The 18,961-nt window shown below is 35.7% G+C and overlaps 2 protein-coding genes across 7 annotated transcripts in view; one reads left to right on the forward strand and one right to left on the reverse strand.

Annotated features, from left to right (window-relative positions):
- Positions 1-132: 132 nt before the first annotated feature.
- Positions 133-1,733, forward strand: LOC129790038 (putative E3 ubiquitin-protein ligase UBR7). The gene is made up of 2 exons (XM_055827212.1): positions 133-389; positions 452-1,733. The coding sequence occupies exons 1-2, from the start codon at positions 252-254 to the stop codon at positions 1,622-1,624; spliced, it is 1,311 nt and encodes a 436-aa protein (XP_055683187.1). The 5' UTR covers positions 133-251; the 3' UTR covers positions 1,625-1,733.
- A 1,841-nt stretch (positions 1,734-3,574) lies between these two features.
- The window catches only part of LOC129790037 (embryonic polarity protein dorsal), a 29,525-nt gene continuing 14,138 nt past the window's right edge, over positions 3,575-18,961 (reverse strand). For 4 of the 6 annotated variants that reach the window (XM_055827206.1, XM_055827210.1, XM_055827205.1 and 1 more), the window contains 7 exons: positions 15,586-15,660; positions 8,928-9,410; positions 8,452-8,843; positions 8,313-8,391; positions 6,118-6,228; positions 4,385-4,444; positions 3,575-4,311 (listed from right to left, as the gene is read on the reverse strand). In XM_055827206.1, coding sequence (XP_055683181.1) covers positions 3,692-4,311; positions 4,385-4,444; positions 6,118-6,228; positions 8,313-8,391; positions 8,452-8,843; positions 8,928-9,410; positions 15,586-15,660 — 1,820 coding nt within the window. In that variant the 3' untranslated portion in view covers positions 3,575-3,691. Of the gene's footprint in view, positions 4,312-4,384; positions 4,445-6,117; positions 6,229-8,312; positions 8,392-8,451; positions 8,844-8,927; positions 9,411-9,720; positions 9,847-15,585; positions 15,661-18,961 lie in introns of those variants that run through there. The other 2 variants (XM_055827211.1, XM_055827208.1) reach the window with 2 other exon arrangements.

Genomic DNA, 18,961 nt, shown 5'->3' on the forward strand with positions numbered 1-18,961 from the left:
TACAGAAATATCTTCTAGCGCCTCTGACGAGTTGTCAAGAAAATAAAACTTGTCAATGTTTCATGTTTCTGTGAAACATTCCGGAAAAATGGGATGATTTCGAATATCCAACGGACGTCATTTTGCAAAAATTGTGAGGTTGTGTTGCAAAAAATTTTGTGTCCGTTTTTGTGTGAAAATTTTCCCATTTTCCGGTTTTCAAAAACCTTTTTTTATTATATTTGTGCATACATTGCGTGGAGGATTGCAAAATGTCTCAGGAAGAGAATAATGCGCTTGATGATTCCAGTGTTACGATGTTGGATGTTTTGAATGAGGAGCAGAAGCTTGAGGAAGAGAGCTTGGCTGTTCTTGGAGGATCAGATGATAAATTCTGCACGTATTCGAAGGTAAATTGACCATCTTGCCAATGAAGAATATCAAATTGATCAATTTAAAATGCTTTTTACAGGGATATGTGAAACGTCAGGCATTGTATTCGTGTCTGACATGCTCTCCGGAATCAGCGACGGATGCTTCAAAATGCGCTGGAGTTTGCCTGGCCTGTAGCTACCACTGTCACGAAGGGCATGAGCTTGTGGAGCTCTATACCAAGCGAAACTTCCGCTGTGACTGCGGGGGTGTCCGTATGCCTGGGGTGAAGTGCTCCTTGGAACAAGATAAATCCGGGGAAAATACAGAGAATCGCTACAATCAGAACTTCTCTGGGCTCTATTGCTCCTGTCATCGTCCCTACCCAGATCCCGACGATCCTATTGAGGATGAGATGATTCAATGTATCATTTGCGAAGATTGGCTTCACTGCCGACACTTGGAAGCAGCTGTCCCTACAGGGCAGGCATTTTTTGAGATGATTTGCGCAGAATGCAGCGAGAAGAATGATGTTCTGCACTACTATCTTGGTTTAGCAGTGGGCAGAGTGGAGAATGAGCCTGACACCGTGCCGGCGAATGTGGATGTTACAGAAGCTCAAGAGGAAAAGACAGTGGATGAGAAGGTTGATAAAGAAGTGACTCAGGGACCTTCAAATGTTGATGAATCCATGGAATTGACGGAAGCTCCTAAAGCGGCTTCAGAAGCTTCAGAATCTAAAGAGTCTCAGGATGTTGACCAACCGAGTAGTTCTGTGGCAGAAGATAAAGAACCAGAGGCCAAAAAGGCTAAATTGGATACAGATGTACCCACTGAAAAGGATGAATCTCAAATGGAGCCCTGCAAGAGACCAAGTGTGAAACTTACACATAAACGAGGAGCAACATTTTGGCCAGAAAATTGGCGGGAACAGCTCTGCAAATGCAGCGAATGCCAGAAGGCATACAAAGAGCTAAAGGTGGAATTCCTTCTGGAACTTGATGATACTGTGCAGAGCTATGAAGAGCATGGGAAGAATAAAATCAAGGAAAGTGACTACGAGAGAGGCATGAGAGCACTCTCCTCTATGGACCACACCAAGCAAATTGATGCCATCTCGGCGTACAATCGCATGCGAGAGAAACTCAAGGAGTACCTTCATACATTTGTGGCTAATCGTCAAGTGGTCACCGAAGAGGATGTTCGACGATTTTTCCGCATGATGAAGAATGAGAAGAATGAGAATCTTGGTCAGCCCCATTTCTGTCGCTAAATCTATCATCGCAGAACTATTTATTTCCTTTTTTCCACAGTATATACTTATATGAATATTCCAGTGAAGTTTAAATTCCGGGTTTCAATAAAAACCACTTAATGTGAAATAATCGCTGATTTATTACTGCGCTTCCACCAATTCTCGGTAAGTCTATTGAAATTTATTTATTTCTTACTTCCTTGAAAGGATATTCTATTCACTGTGGGAGATTTCCTTGAACGGAAACTCTATGCTCTGCAACAGTTCTTAGAAATAAAAAGAAACGAGGGAGGAGGGAGTTTTCGGGTAATCCTAACAATGTGGGTGCCTTTATCAACTTTCTCGACTTTCACCAACACTCTGTATCAAATTCAAAGTAATCTACATTTCAACGGAATAACATGCTGTGAGCATCTTTTTCTTTGAAAGATTTTTTTTTAATTTATAATTTTCTGATGCAAAGACTTTCCAAGAATTTTATATAACTTCCATTCAATTTATTTCAATTTTGAAAAGTATTTCCAGGCAATGTTTTTTTTTGGAAATAGTGAAATAAAAGGAGTTTATTCATTTCTATTTGGGAAAACTCCCAATAAGGATAAACAATCAAGACATGTATAGATAACTTTCTGTAGAGGGTCAAATAGAAAAAAAAAACAAACAGAATTTCCATTATCCATTGTGGAAATCACATAATGAACAGACGGGAAAAATTGGTTCAAAAATGTTTATAATGACGTCACCACTGTGGTTTTTGAAGCATTTTAGTTCGTTTTTGACTTATTTACAAAAATAAAAAGAAAAAATGGTGACGTCAATAGCTTAATTTTTTAGCAAAACTATTTTCAGCTGATTCAAGAGAAAATCATAAAATCTATTCAGATGATTTCTTTTTGATCATTACACTTCTCTTAATTGTTTCCTTAAATAAAATCTTTTCCTATATAGAAACAAATAAATTCCTTTTTTAGAATTAGAATATTTTAGCAGTGCTTCTTGTTTATTGACTTATTAGCATTGGAGTTGTAAATTAAAGATCGATAATTTATGATAAATTTATTGTTGATGCGAACCTGCGTAGTTTCCATCATAAAGCACAAATACTCGATTTCCTACCTGTATAGGATCACAAATCTTTAATAAGAAATCCACAAACTTAACGAAATAGTAAAAAGAGACATTATTATTTAATAATTACGAGGTAAATTGTCGCTTCGCTCCAATTTACCTCGCCCCGCTTCGCGGGGATTTGTTGCGCTTCGCGCAAATTTTATATAGAAAAAATAATTGAGATGAAAAAAGTCTATTAGAAAATGTATTCGTTGGTAACAATCGCCTGGTATCAGGAGTCTCTGTACCAAATTTCATCACGATCGGACCAACGGTGTAGAAATGCATAGATGAACAGGAACGAAATTTTAGAGAGACCTTTCTTTATTATATAGATGGGCCACGCAAAAACTTTCAACAGATATTTCAAAGGGAAAAAGTGAATTTCACACACCATTTATGGCGCCAATTTCAAAAAGTAGCCAAAAAAACATGAATTTTATATGGGGGCTATATGAAGGGGGGCTCTGGGGGGAAAATGAATGTCGTTGGTAAAAACCGCCTGGTATCAGGAGTCTCTATACCAAATTTCATCACGATCGGACCAACGGTGTAGAAATGCATAGATGAACAGGAACGAAATTTTAGAGAGACCTTTCTTTATTATATAGATGGGCCACGCAAAAACTTTCAACAGATATTTCAAAGGGAAAAAGTGAATTTCACACACCATTTATGGCGCCAATTTCAAAAAGTAGCCAAAAAAACATGAATTTTATATGGGGGCTATATGAAGGGGGGCTCTGGGGGGAAAATGAATGTCGTTGGTAAAAACCGCCTGGTATCAGGAGTCTCTGTACCAAATTTCATCACGATCGGACCAACGGTGTAGAAATGCATAGATGAACAGGAACGAAATTTTAGAGAGACCTTTCTTTATTATATAGATTATAAAATTATTTTTAAAATAAAAAAAAGACATTATGTCATTGCGTTCACATAAGTTTTTGTTCTCGGGCGATTGGGAGGGGGATGTTAATTATTGGTCCTATTGTACATATTGCCAAGATTGGTGATCTCATTGATCGTGTCTGTTGTCAGTTTCGTGAAACTATCAGTCATGTTCTCTTGCTCAGCTTGCATCCGTGCAGCAGCTTCCTGCTTTACGGCAAGAGCAGCCTCAGGTGCTGAGGCACCCTCGAGGAAGGAGAGCGAGAGACCCGATAGTTCGGCCGAGTTGAGCTGAGTGAGTTGCTGACTGTCCATGTCCATTAATAGATTGCTAACGAGGTTCGTAGCAGAGTCACCGTTGTATTGTGTAACAGGCTCAGCACCCTGGGGAGCAGGTGTTATGTGGCTGAAGTTGTTGAGTTGACTTGGAGGTGGTGCCTTAGTTGAACTCAGCAAATTCCATTGCTGGAAGGGCGGCGGCTGTGCTGGTGGGAAGGCGCCGGGATTTTGGAAGTGTCCTGGGTAGTTACCTGTAAAGTCTATCCCATAGTTTTCATGTGGTGATTGGTGTACAAATGGAGGATTTGTGTTGGGCACCGGACATGCTGGCGTACTTGGTGTAGCCGGTGACACGGGTTGGGGTGATGGCGTTGTTTGGGGATTCCTGTACGTACCCGGAAACATGCATATTCCCGGCGAAGGATCTATCCGGAGATTAGATCAATGCGAGAAAAAGTTAGTGATGGGCCGGATTCACGTGGTAGATGCGATTCTTACCCCGCGGTTCCTTCTTTATCGTATCCGCCAGAGGGATATTGAGAAAGCCCGCATTTTGCCCTATGAAATGATGATAGACAAACACACATGTTTTAATTAGTAATGGCAATCAATTGCAAATTCACAGAGAATTATAGGTATGTTAGTCAAATAAAATGAAAATTAATATGATTAACAAAATATTTCTTCTAAAACATTCTATAGAAACCATAAATATTAGATACTTGTATGATTCAAAAAGCATATTATTTTTTTTTTATCAATTAATGTTTTATCTTTAATAAAGTAAACTTATCAACTCTGACTACACAAAGAAAAATATTTCACACACAACACCAAAGACTTACTGAAAAGCCCACCTTTAGTTTTTTCCTATAGTCTCTTCAATAAAACTTTTTTAACTTCGATAGAATTGAAAGAAATTTAAATAAAAAGAAAACTAAATCATAACAATTAAAACTTCTAAAGTATGTTTTTATATTTTAATCGTTAATATCTTTAATCATAATCATTTCGTCTAATTTTTTTTAACATTTAATAACACTATAAAATTGCTTCCATTTTTTTCTTTAATATTAATAAATTCTTTATAATTCTCTTTTTTTTCTAAATACAAATATTTTCTCATCTGCCAAGAAAAACAATTTTTTATCGTTTTTAAAAATTCATCAACAAATAACTTTCCACAAATGGAGGGAAATATATAAATAACGATCTAAACTTGTTCAATTTTACAAAGTTACAGATCATTTTTTCTTCCAATTAATATTCGATTTAAATCGCACAAATAGATTTTTTTTCATTATTTCAAATTCCAAGATATGATTGCAAAGTTGATTTATTTAAAAATATCTTTTTCATATCAATTATTTTGTGTTATAAAAAATACTATTTTGGTTTTTCAATTTTCTTAAATATCATTATTAAGATTAAATATTTCTTTTATAGATTTTCTAATCAAAATTTATTATTTTTTTTTTACTAATTTTTGTCACCAGGACAAAGTCGAACGATAAAAATAGTCGATTGAGTTTTTTTGGAGCTTGGGAGAAGCTAATATAAATTTTGGAATATGTTTAAAATTCCTCTTAACATAATATTTTTTATCATGTTTTTATTCAAATGCTTTCTATGGATGATCTTCATTTGATTTTAATGTTTTTTTTTCAAAATCTTTTGTTTTTAAAAATACCCCATTAATAAAAATTGGTGTTTTATTTATTATTTTTCTTTAATTTCACAATTCAAAAAAGTTCAGTAATGCAAGTTTATGCAAATTTGTATCTAATTAATAAAATTTGTTTTTCGATATTCTCCCAAACTTCTTAAAAACTCTTCTTTTTTTTTTTTAAATCTTTTTGCTAAAATATGAGAAAATGCACAAAAATATGAAGAATATTTTCCCAAAAATACATTTCGAAAAATGCAAGGTTTTATTTAATATATAGCAAAAGAAAATTGTCCGTTTTTCAACATTTTTTTTTTAAATAAAAATTAAAAATCTTATTTTTGACAACTTTCCTTTGGAATATATGTATATCAAACCTTGGATCGACTGCGACTGAAGGAGCGAAACACATTTTTTTTTATCATATGATCCTAAAATCCACCACCAAATATTTAAGTTACTCCACCACCGTTTGCAAAAAAAATGTTTGAGAAAATGGGGACAGAAACACACCCTCAAGCCCAGATAAAATGGAGGAGAGAACAAAAAAAAAGAGGAAACTTACTACCATCCTGTCTAGGGGGAGCTGGCTGGGAATTCCTGGGCAAATTGTGTTCTTGTGTTCGTCTGTAAAGCATGTCCCTGTTCTCAATTTTTGGTCGCTTATGTTTAAGTACTACAAAAAACGTGAAAAAGAAAAAAAAATATGAATTTAAATAATATGATTCCTATGTTCCCATGTGATATGACTTCCAGGAAGGAGTAGGTCCTAAAATTTATTCGATAAAAAAAAAACAGAAAGCCCTAGGAGTGATCATAGTGAAAGATTTGTGCTAAACTGGCAGTTTTAGGATGTGTTTAAAAACTATAATCTAGAATTATTAAAAAAAATATAATAAATAAATTGAAACAATAATTAATTCTTAAATTTTTTTTGAAGAATTTTCGAAAATATTTGAACTTATTTTTTTTCAATTCAGAACGTTGATCCTTATAAAGATAAAGTCTGTTCTAGGATCACTGTCTGTCTATGATCACCTAGGATGCTTTCGATCAAAAAACAAAATATTTGTATAGGTAACAAAATTGATAGTCAATTGTATGGCAAAAAAGTTTTTATGCAAAATTGAGCACTTTAGAGGTTGTTTGTTAGCCTCTGTGCTACTTCAGCTGGCGTGAGGATTTCACCCCCCTCAACGGGTGCATAGTATGCTGATGTTTCATCAAATTCACTTTGAGTAGCATGTGGAGCAACGGATGTGTAGAGAGCATAGTGTTCAGCTTCAGTGAGATCAACACTGGGATCAAGCTGAACCCCATATTGCCCTTCACACAAATTCCGTAAGCTCTGTGCGTCCGCGATAGCAATCAACTCCATATTCCCGTCCTGCAGGGGTAAATCAGCCAGTTGGAGGGCTGACATGGTCTTGCGATCGTTATTATTAAGTGTAACCGTGGACGCACGCTCATAGAGGTCATTGCCAGGGAAGGAGAGATGAGTTCCACTGCCACTGCGGAAATTAAGTGAATTTGATGATTCTCCCTTGAGGGGGATGTGGATGATATCTGGGGTAAGATGGGGCCTCTTGCCGGACACTGAACTTGCACTCCGGGCTACGGGTTTGCCAGTTTTTCGTGTAGCTGAGGGCACTTTTAGGGAGCGGACGGAAGATCGATTGGGATCGCTTGAGCTGAAATTCGTAAGACTGGGTTCACGTGATAAATTTGGGGAGGCTCTATCGCTTGATGGAGAAGCCGTACTATCCTTGCTTTTGCGTCGCGAAAAGAGCTTGGAGAAGAAGCCTGGCTTCTTCTGTTTTGGGAGAGTATTGGACTGTGTAGCGGGACTAGTGGGTCTCTGACCCGGTTCTGGGGTTTTCATAATTATAATTTGGGATGGTGGTCGCGGTGTAAGAGATCGCGTTGAGCTACGTCGACTATTGGAGAAACTACTGAGCCCACTCTCGAGATCTGAACCAAAGAGTTTGCTCGAATCATTCTCCTTGTCTTGCTGATCGTGAACTGGAGTGTTGCCCGGAGTTTTTTTCACTCGCTTAGGTGGAAGGGGAGGGAGTTTTTCACCCTCATCCCTGTCCCCCTTCGACGGACTCACGTCAATCACGGGAGCTGGTGGATTAATAATCACCGGTTCAACTTGATCGTAAAAATTTGGCGAATGGGGTGGGCGCGGTGGAGGCACAGGGTAATCATCCATGGGAATCGTAATGGGATTTTTAAAGGCTTTCTGGAGGCTTGTGTATGTGGCGGCATCATCAAAAATATCATCAATATCCATTGATTCTTCTTTCCCAGACAACTTTGGCAAGGAATTATCCAAGCAAGACAATTCATTCTCAATGAGACTGTGCTGCCGCAATTGATGATCAGTGTAGATCTCATCGAGCTCTGCCACTTGATCTAAAAGCTCATTGAGTGTCTTATCTTCCTCTCGCTCATATTCATTCCTCTGCCCTGTTGCTTCTATAAATTCATTAGACTTCATCCATTCATTTATCTTGTCATTTGCCATCTGCTGCTGTTCCAAATTAATTGGTGGATCAACATGCTTTTCCAATGGTGTTTCCACTATAATTGGTGCATCCACAGTGACAACATCTTCAACACCACCATTTGATGCTTTATCCCCAAACATCTCTCGATCCGCGGCGAGAATTTGCTGAAAAGTTTCCTCAAGGGAGGTTGTGGTCTTTCTCTTGTTGAGATTCAGACCCTGACGCAGTGACCAGAATGTTTTCCTACCTGAATCCAGTGGTAAATAGTCAAATGGCAGAGGATCACTTGTTGCACCGTCTGATGGTCGCTTCAATTGGATAAATCCCTGAAAATATCATAGATTTTTTTAAATCAACCTTTGCATAAAAAACTTCATTTCCCGTACCTTAACTATTTGATCCACTTCTAGTGTCCGATACCGTGGTGTCCGGAACGAGATCGCTACTTGCTTGTGTACGTTGGTATGCTGAAAATCTCCATACGCTTCCCAAACCACCTGGGCATCCTTTTCTTCATAGAAGCGTACCTGAATATCCTCCTTGGCGACTTTCTCACAGAGAAGGATCATCTCCTGTCCACCGGCCACGCTACACGAGCAATGACTGAGTTTGCAAATAACGAGATCAGACATGGCTTTTTTATCATAAATTGGATCCGATACTTCCGGTGGTAGGGGCACATAAGAGCTATTCTTATCTTGCTGCACAAACACCTGGAAGCATAGTCTCACTGAGTTTAAGTCGATGCTTGAGGGTTGGTCCCTATGGCTGAATCCAGCTGGAAGAGAAAATTTCAAATTAATCTCTTTTCTTAGGCTTGAAATTATTTTTTAGTTGTAAAAGGTTCTTTTTCTCAACTCACTTTTGTAGGGATCCACTTTAATTTCCTGACGCACCCGGAGAGCTTCTTCAATGTCTTTCTTTTTAACACACTGGATCCCTAAATTGCTGAAGGTGACACTCATTGTTTCCTCATTAATATTCACTGTACAAACACCCTGTTTGCACCCATCCTTTCCCACGAGATTGTGTGGATGTGGCTTGTAGGGCCTGTCTTTTGTGACGCACGACACCACAACTACGGCCCTGCCAGTAAATCCTACCACTTGTATGCTGGGAAATGTCTTATTTTCGGGTGTACTATGGACACCCGGAATCGATCCCGCCGACCTGCCTTCACATTCATAACGGAACCTCAGTGCCTTTGGGGCTGGCTGTTCCGTGATCTTAACATACGCATTTGGCCGCCCATGACTGGCATTTGTACTTTTTCCAGTTTGGGATGATCCTTCTCCGTTCCCAAACATTCTTGCTGATGTAGGATCTGTTGTCTGAATAACTTCAACTGTTGAAGAGAAAAAAAAGAAAATTCATTAATCCAACCACTTTTCCTCTTTCGTGCGGGATTTTTCTCTTTTGGAAAAATGCCATGAAAAGTGTGTCATCCACAGAGTTTTCAATATTTATACATCCTTTGTCATTTTCACTGACTTCACACACATCTTCCCCAGAAGAAACCTCATACTTCCTCAGCCCTCTGGCACCATGATAATTACTTTAGCGACACTTTTCTCAAGAAAAACCAACGAGTATGACTCAAAGATCGTGAAAAAGAGATCAACATATAGGTATATACATAATAATTTAAAATGAACCTTTATGAGTGTCAACTGCCTGGGCAACAGTGCACAGAATTGAGAGGAAAATGGGAAAACGGAGAAAATTTAGATCCTTCCACGAGTAAAATATGAAAATTAACTAAATTTGTGTCTTGAGATCATTTTGTGGTGTTCACAACTATGAGCTACACAGTGTCTATTTATAAAATTTCAATTTTGCGTAACCAGCACTTTTCCTGTGTGTGTTCTCACCACCCAAAAGATTGAAAATCACTAAGAGGGAGCTTCATACTTCCATTACAATGTCCACGATCGCAAGAATCCGATCATTTCTCTATATTAAGAAGTTTATTTTATTTAGTAAAATTCTTCCGCAAACTATTGTATTAATTTTAAAGTTATATTATTATTGTTTTGTTGATTCTAATCTATTGATAGTGACCTTCCAAATTACTTTAGACTGCGACCTTAAACTTCAGACGATATTTTTATTATATCAAATTATATCATTAGGATCGCTTTTTGTAGGCGGATAATTTTGATGCAATTGATAAAAAATAATTAATTGAATTTATTACGATTTCCGTAGAGAGCGAAAAAAGCAAAAAAAAACTAAACCTTGAAGTTTCGAGACGCATTGTAGCACATGGCTGCCTAAGCTGCGGTCCTAAAGGTTTAGTGACGATAAGGAAGTGTAATAAGATTTTTTTTAGATTGTAATCTGATGTATTATTTTGATAGCTTATCATTAATTGACCTCGCTAAAAGTCCTGGAAAAACAAGAAGTTTTTTTTTCTTATGTTTATTTAATTACTATTTCCACGTAATATAAACAAAAAAATCAGGTAATAATGTTTTTATATGCTTTTTTTTATATAAAAATTCATAAAATATTTAAAGGGAAATACAATTTAAATTGATAACCCCCTATGAATTGTAAATTCGATGCCAGTGAAAATCGAGTGAAAATGTAGTGGAGCCGCCTGGTGAATTTAATGTTTTCTGTTGCTATATTTCTCTTTTCTTTCCACCATACACAAACAGCGTGTATTTTCAAATGGTCTCGCGTATATAATTGTTCTGTACTTTACAATTGATTTGAAAGTGGAAAATATCTTTGGGAGTTAATTTCTCACACTGAAAAATTGGTTTTTCTTCTTCGCGCCTCTATAGACACTAATTGACATCTAAATCGGCACGAGAATCAAATATTGCGAGCATTCCCAAATCTTCGAATAACTTGCTATGTATGTACCATTTGTTGGGGAGGATGGTCCAATGTGGACCTCTGAAATGCTCTTTTATTAATCTTATATTTATTACTCAAACGTGCTAAGTCTTTTAAACAATTTTAGATAATATTAGGGTTTAAATGGACATTAAAATACCCATTAAATTAAAAAATGTTGATTTTTACCGTTTTCTGTCCAAATTAGGCTGCCCTCCTCTACTATGTACTCTTTGCCAATTTTAATTTTTTCTCTCCAAATTTAATCTATCTGCTTTACATTCTGTTCATTTCGGAAATTTAATTAATGTAATGTTTATGACAAAAACATTCCTTTTTGGAGAAATTGCACATGAATACATATTTTACTACAATTACCATTACGTGACACTCGCGGGGTAATTCAATAACAAAATTGTTAGCATGTTCTTTAAGCATTATTTTCATATGTATATGTTTTCCTAATTCACTTTTCACAAGAGAGGCTGTATGATGACGTAAATTGAATTAAATATGTTAAAGCAACTTATAAATTAATATTTTTGAAGTTTCCTATTCATTTAAAATACACAATCATTTTCGAAAAGAGGAAAAAAATATTCTTGGATTTAGTTTCTAAAATAGGGTACGGACTAAAAGTAAAATTTTATTATATTCTTTACAAATAAATATCTAAAGATAAATTAACACCTTTCACTTTATTTTATTTATCTCAAATACTACACAAACTATCCTTTTTTTGTAGCCGGAAAATACTATTTTCATTCTTTTCCTGGTGTTCTGTCTGATTCATAAGTTTGATGAGAAAAGGGGCTAAATGTTTCGTCAATGTTAAGAAAAAAATTATTCATGGCTTTTCTTTTTCTTGACTTTATTTTTTTCTGTCTGCAAAAAACAAAGAATTATGACTTGTTTCGTCTCTGTGAGGCTTTCTTGGCCTTTTTGTCCTCTCTGACGCAAATTGCGAATCACAGGAAAGAAGCGTAAGATAAAAAAGGGAATAAAATGATGAAGAAATCACAAAAGTGAGAAAACTATAAGAGAGTTCACACACAGTGTGAAGCATTTAGAAAAATAGCTCAGTCAGAGTAAAAGAAGAAAATCCTTGAGAATCGTCTGCATGTGAGAAATCATAATGTTTGACCACTATGTATGTATTTGATGAAATCTAATTTCTCATTCACTGCTGGTGAGTTTTTTTCTATATAAACTACACACGCTATATATATTTTAATTCTTCTCAATTATCCACTTTGTTCCACTTGATAGTATCTTTGACGAAATATCCAATGGCTTCGGTAATTCCCCGCAAAAATTGGGTGATTTACATCCACTTTTGCGATCTTTCGCACCCATAAAAAACGTCAGAAGCATGATCGCGATTTGCGATTGAGCGCCTCAATCGCGACCTTTAAATTACAGTTGCGATTGAACAAGACAGATGCTAGCGCAGAAGAAATCGCCATCCAACATTATTCTCTCATCATGATCTGTGAGCTATTTTTGCCTCCTTGTCACCGGTTTCCAAGTTTTCCCGTCTTTTTTCTGTTTCATGATTTCCCTCACTACATACATACATATGTACATAATATACCCATGTCCACATGGTATGGTACCGGTTGATGGTCTGTCAGCATCGAAGCCAAGTTTCCCGGTGAATTGAGAAAAAAAATCATGGATTTCCCACTGCGATAAGAAAATCCGAAATATTTACCACGTGTTTCTCACGGAGTCTATCTCACAAAGTTATGACTCAATCGTAAAAATCAATCAATTTTAGACAATGATGGGCCATTTTTGAACTTTTTTTTTGCTAAATTCTGTTGCGTATTTTCTTTATTGTTTCTTTAACAAAGAATATGGAGTTTTTTTTTAAGATATGAGTAAAAATTTTCCTCTAAAATTTGCGGATATAGTAAATAAGATGCTTCCAAAAAACTATGTTGGTAATTTATGTTGTGGTCATTGACTGCATGATGCTATCAATGCCATGCGCTATCGATTTTTACATGATTGAGTGAACAATCTATAAAGTTCTCATACAAAATGGAAAGATATAATTTTCGATTAATTTGTCAGCCATGAATTCTCTATAAAGTTCAATTCTAATTCTTGTTTTTGTTCTTTTTATAATGGAGAGATTTGAAAAAAAATTTTCATGATCATATTGACTTCTTTTTTACACATTATTAAAATTTTGTGGAATATTCCAAAATTGTTTTGTTCAAAAATGGCAAAAGAAAATCTGCAACGAAATATTTCTTTTTGCATATTTTGAACAATTTATAAAATTTTCTCTTTGTTAAATTTAACTGAATGATACATCAAAAGGTTAACTAAAAAAAAATTAACAAAAATATCAATTTAAATATCCATAAAAAACGACAAGTTCGCAAATCAACATTAAGCCTCTGTTGAGAGAACAAACAATTTTTTTCTGAAATAACAAGACTGAATTCTTGACGAAAAATATTTGTGCATTTTGCTGTAACCTAAAGCAACATTTTTCGAAGAAATACATCTTTTGGTGTGTTGTTTTCATTTTCAAGACATGACGAGAAAATCATAATCTAAATTATGCATGAAAATGGATTTTTGAATGGGTCGATTAAATATTTCAGAGGAAAAGCTATATTTGAACTATTCACACACAAATATATTTACTTTAGCTGACAAAATGGTAAATTTATACCCAGTGCTACAGAAAATTATACGAATCTCATTAAAATTTCATTGATATTCCTCTGTCCCTTATCTTTTTGTCATAAATGAAGCATCTGCGTGTGAGAGAAAATCTCGCATGATTCTGGAGCTCCAAATTTTGTGCCCTTTTCATTTCTCTTTGACTCTCATCTTTCTGGTTAAAAGTCAATTGATGAATATTCTGTGGCATTATATTTTGTGATGAGAAAGTCTTCTATAATCTCTAAAATAGAACCCTTCCTGAGAGGCATCGCCATTGAAGTCTCGAGGCTAAATTTTGTGGTGCTCCATCGAGTGGAAAAGACATAAGCCTGCCAGATATGCTCAAGATATCACTCCCAGTGTTTGTTTTTATCATCATTTTAATTGCATTTCTATAAATAGACCAATTGTTTTTCACACGCGCTTTTCACTCAAGAAAAACCACAAATTTCTTATACAGCCCCAGCATCTCGCTGTATACCACAAATCCTCAACACCTCCGACCTCACTTGGGTACCAAAAAGATGAAGAAGTAAAAAAAAAACTGGTGATGTATTTGTGGATCTGATGACGTCAAACAATTGATATCGAGACCAACGCAGAGAAAAGCTGGGACACGAAGAAGAAAATGAGAGATGTGAATGCCTCGAGGAAAATGTGGGGAAAAACGAAAGGAGAACACCAGAATTACATCGTTTGCCCAAATAAACCTTCTTCCCTGCCCTCACCATTTAACTACATATACCTCGCCGTCATCGCATTTACATTCCTTCTCACATGTTTCTGTAAATTATTTTACATACACATACAGTTTTGCTATGAGTGCGAATTTATTTTTCATCTCCCATGTGTGATAAACTTTTGTGAACAAATTTTTGGAAAATATTGCTTATCGTTGGGGCTATTTTGAGATGGGTTTCTCTCAGAGTCAGTGACCATTCTCAATGGGAAATCCCTCTCCCACGTTTGTCAAGTCCAAAATTTATTAACGATGGTAGGCACACTTTATTGATTGATCTATCTATACGATGCGAGATTGGTAAACCCGAGTAATGTTATGAAAAAAGAAGAAAAAAACAGAAAAAGCTCATTCTAAAAAAAAACGTAATGTCGAATTCAAACAGTTGTGGAAATACGGGTCTTTTATGTATATTCCTCTTTTGCTATATTTGCAATTTCCAAATTAATATCGTTGTGAGTTTCGGTTGATTTCAGTTAATAAGCACTCAATCAACTTTTTGATGTATAATAAATCACGTTTTCTCATAATGAATATTTTGCATTAGACGCGAATATTCCAAATTCTCGCAGTAACATTATGTATGTATTCTTTTTGCATTTCCAAAAATAACCACGGAATTATTTATTTTTGATTCAATTAGCAAATATTTTAAAATTCATATGATTTTTGGTGAAATATTTGTTTATTTACAATGGCAAATAGCATAAATGCTATGACCTAATTCCATCACGTAAATATTCCACTTGACAAATTGATCTTCAATCACCCACTGATCGAAAGCTCCATCCGGTCTGTCTTTCAGAAGTTTTTTTTTGTTCTTCCGTCAATTCTTGGTATTCTTGGTATAATCTATAAATCCGAAAAAACACGTGGAAGCAGTCAACAGGGAAATGGAGATGTGTTTTGCTAATTACCCATCAATTCCATTTCCAACACCCGAAAACTAAATTGTTTCACATGAAAAATTTTGCATTTGATTATTTCCTTCGTGTTAGCTTCTTATCTCCCTATCGACAATAAAAAGAAGTTAAATTAACGTCGGTTAACCAATCGCCATGGAGACAAAGAATCGCACGCGAAAAGCACTTGTGGAAGGAAATGAAGGTGCAAAATTCCCAATTGCCACGCTAGGCACATACAATTCAAGATGGTAAAGGTGCTAATTAATTTTCAGCTAGTAGAGGTATCTGGCAATCTCTTCCTACATATTTTACACATAGTCATGAAGAAAAATCAATATACTCACTGACATCACTTATATTGATTTGTGAATTCTCATCTTGGAGGCACACTGCATTGTCCAAGTCAAGTGGGATGTCTCCTGCAAAAACAAGAAGAGATGAATTAGGTCAATTTAAGTGCAAATAAATATCCCGTATGTGCTTTTACATCAACACCCCCTTCGAAAACGAAGAACATTCACATCTTAGGGATAGTGACCCATTGGGAGAGTGAAGGGTCCTTATTGAAGAAGCTCATGCACAGGAAAGTGGGTGTGATTCTTTTTTCGAGAATCCATTCGAGTACACAGAAAGAACACAAATCGCCTTTAGCGTTCAAATAGAGACACCACAGCATCTGTGTCCTTGGGAGTTAATGTTTTTGGGATAAAGGTGTGGGTGGTAAGAGAATATGTATTCATAAGAGGCTTCTTTTAAAGTTAAATTTCACAAAAATTAAGCTTTATTAAAGTTGTTTTTTTTTCATTTCAAATAGAATATCTACGAAGGTTTGATATGGTTACAAATTATGTTTAAATAAATTTAGCAGAAAAAATACTTGAATATTGAAAAAAAAAATCAATATGTACACTTTTGACAAAAGGCAAACAAAATATTTAATCAAGAAGTATTATATAATATTCTAATGTTTTTATTTTCCATTAACTTTGGAATGGCTGGAATAGAGTGATAATATTAAAGACCTTATTACCAAGAATTGCAGTAGCGTAAAGTTGTAAATCTAATATCTAACATACATAATATCAAATTTTTAAGATAGATAGGTATACTGAAAATATTATATAATTAAATAAACACTTCACATTTTCCCATTTGTTTTTTTTTCCTTATTATATGTACAAACAGGTAATTTAAAATCTTCAAAATAACTTCTTTATTGGGTATACTTAAGGAAGTAGAATACTGTTAATCACTTCTTATCACATCCATACAGAGTTAATTGCATTATAAAACCGCTACCGTTTTTTCCTTCTATCAGCTTGACACAATTTATCTAGATTGTTTTTTCACATTTTAGTACCTTTTTTGTTAAAACATAAATAAAATGTACTGGTAAGCTGACCAAGCTTACGAGAGCTGTGTTTCTTTCAGTGTACCAATTTTGTGAGAGCAAACTAGAACGCGAATCAGTTTAAATACGCGCAAAGTCGGGAAAAGTTGAAAAGTCATCCCCCAATAAATCTTTAAAATGCCATATCTCGGGAACGGATCCATAGATTTTCGAGTTTGAGCTATCGTTGGAAAGGTCTTAACCTCAACTATAACATATTAAAATATGAAGTAAATCGATAATGGCATTTTCGAAATATTCGAGTTCGAAATTTTCGAAAATTTTGATTTTGACTTTAGCGCCTCTCGCGGTCATTTCTCGAACTTGCAATGTTCTAAACATTTGTAGGGCTTCACGAAACCTTTCATTTGCACTTGAGTTGATCAAAATCGGACTTGTAGAAACCAAGATATGACATGCCAACTTTGGAAGGCTATATCTCGAGAACGGAGACATAGATTTTCTTCATTTTTGGCATGGAGCTAGATAATATGGTCAGCTATAACATATCCAAAAATGAAGCAAATCGATAATGGCGTTTTCGAGATATTCATCGAAAACTAATCGAAAATTTTGTTTTTGATTTTTGGCCCCCTAGCGGTCACTTTTGAAACTTCGGATGTTCTAGAGAGTTGTAGGTTTTGTTGAGATCTTTCATTTGACCCCGGGTTGATCAAAATCGGTCAAGCCGTTTTCGAGTTATGGTCGATTTTCGATGAAAAATTGTGGCGGCCATATTGACTAAACGGCTTGACCGATTTTCGAAAATGAGGTATCGTTGGAAAGCTCTTGATGTCCCCTACAACATATAAAAATTTCAGATTTTTAGCTATAATAGCGGCTGAGATATAGCGAAAACAAAATTTTGAGGTTATCCAAAATGGCGGACGCGGGGGTGGGGGGTAAAATTTGACATCATAATCGGATGTCTTCCAGTCGATATTTAAACTTTGCCGTTTACCGCAAGTCTCTATCTATTACCGTTCTCTTGCAATTTAGCTCTGAACTCCGGACGGACGGCCGGACGGACGGCCGGCCGGAAAAAACTTATTTTTGGCGCATACGTTTTTTGGAATGTGGGGACCCTAATTCGTGCTCATCCCAAGTTTGAGCCCGATCTGACGACTTTCGATTTTGCTCGGTACACAAAAGCTGTGTCTGAAAGAAACACAGCTAATAACCATTACAGGGAGTTGCTTATAATACGATAAGACGAATTTTTATGTCCCTACAGGTGGTGCACTTCAAGTTTAGGAACTTATCACATTTGCGACTTCTCATTCAAAATTTAGAATTCAAAAGAATAAAAATTAAATACTGAAAAATATTCTGAGAAAGAAAATTCCAAATCAATAAAGGTTTTCGTTGAAGCAATATGATATAGAAAAGTTCCCCGTAAGCTCCGATTATTTCATGAAAATACTTCAACCCTCACCGGAAATGAATATGGTGTGAGAAAAATGCCAGGAATGTGTGCTGAAGAGGGTGGGTTTCGTGGAGCAATGGACATTCTAACGACTACGGTAAACATTCTGTTTTCCCACCCACATTGATTACTACATTGCTATAAGTAATGTGTGTTGTCTTTAGAGTAAAATGCATTCTTGAAATTCCACAGCCATTAGTCATATTTAAAATTGAGAAGTAAAAGTGTCACTTTTCCGCTCATTTTTCACTTTTTTTCACCAAAAAGAAGAGAAAAAAATACATCATCAATTAGTCTCGAGGAATGTGGTAGAATAGAATAATCCAAAAAACTCGAAGAAAATCAATAGGAATTCTGCGAATTAAAGGATAATTGCTCGCTACACAATATAATTTTTCCAGGAATTAATGCATTTTCTATCGTTGAGCACCTTAGCTCTTGCAATTGAAAGGAGGATATTATACTGATTTTCTTGTCAAAATTGTATTCTTCAAGATATATGGATATATGTATGTATCACCTTGGAATAAATTAATGATTTTCGAGTAAAAGAAGCGACTCAGCTTTATTCTGTGTGTGGGATGGATTGTGATGGATGTGGGGGACGAAAAAGAGCCATCCTTTTTGTTGATACCCCCAGAGGCAAAATTTAATTTATTATACATTTTAAAGAGCACATTTTTTGGTGGAAAATACAGAAGGGCAAAGGGTATGCTGTTTTTATCCATCACCCTTCCATTCAACATAGAGAGCCGTTGTGGGATAATATAGTCTGGCAAATCCTTGTTCATGAGTTAATTCGCTGGGTTAGATGGAACGGGGGTATGTAGGTCAATCTGAAAGCACTAGTGTATGCAATGTTATAATTAGAAACTGTTGGGTTTGATCAAATTGAGGTAGGGAG

Source organism: Lutzomyia longipalpis, chromosome 2 (assembly GCF_024334085.1).
Source record: "Lutzomyia longipalpis isolate SR_M1_2022 chromosome 2, ASM2433408v1".
Lineage (NCBI taxonomy): Eukaryota > Metazoa > Arthropoda > Insecta > Diptera > Psychodidae > Lutzomyia > Lutzomyia longipalpis.

Coding starts and splice junctions, on each gene's coding strand:
- LOC129790038 (XM_055827212.1), top strand. CDS start 252: ATGTCTCAGGAAGAGAATAATGCGCTTGATGATTCCAGTGTTACGATG. Junction 390..451: donor AATTCTGCACGTATTCGAAG/GTAAATTGACCA, acceptor TGCTTTTTACAG/GGATATGTGAAACGTCAGGC.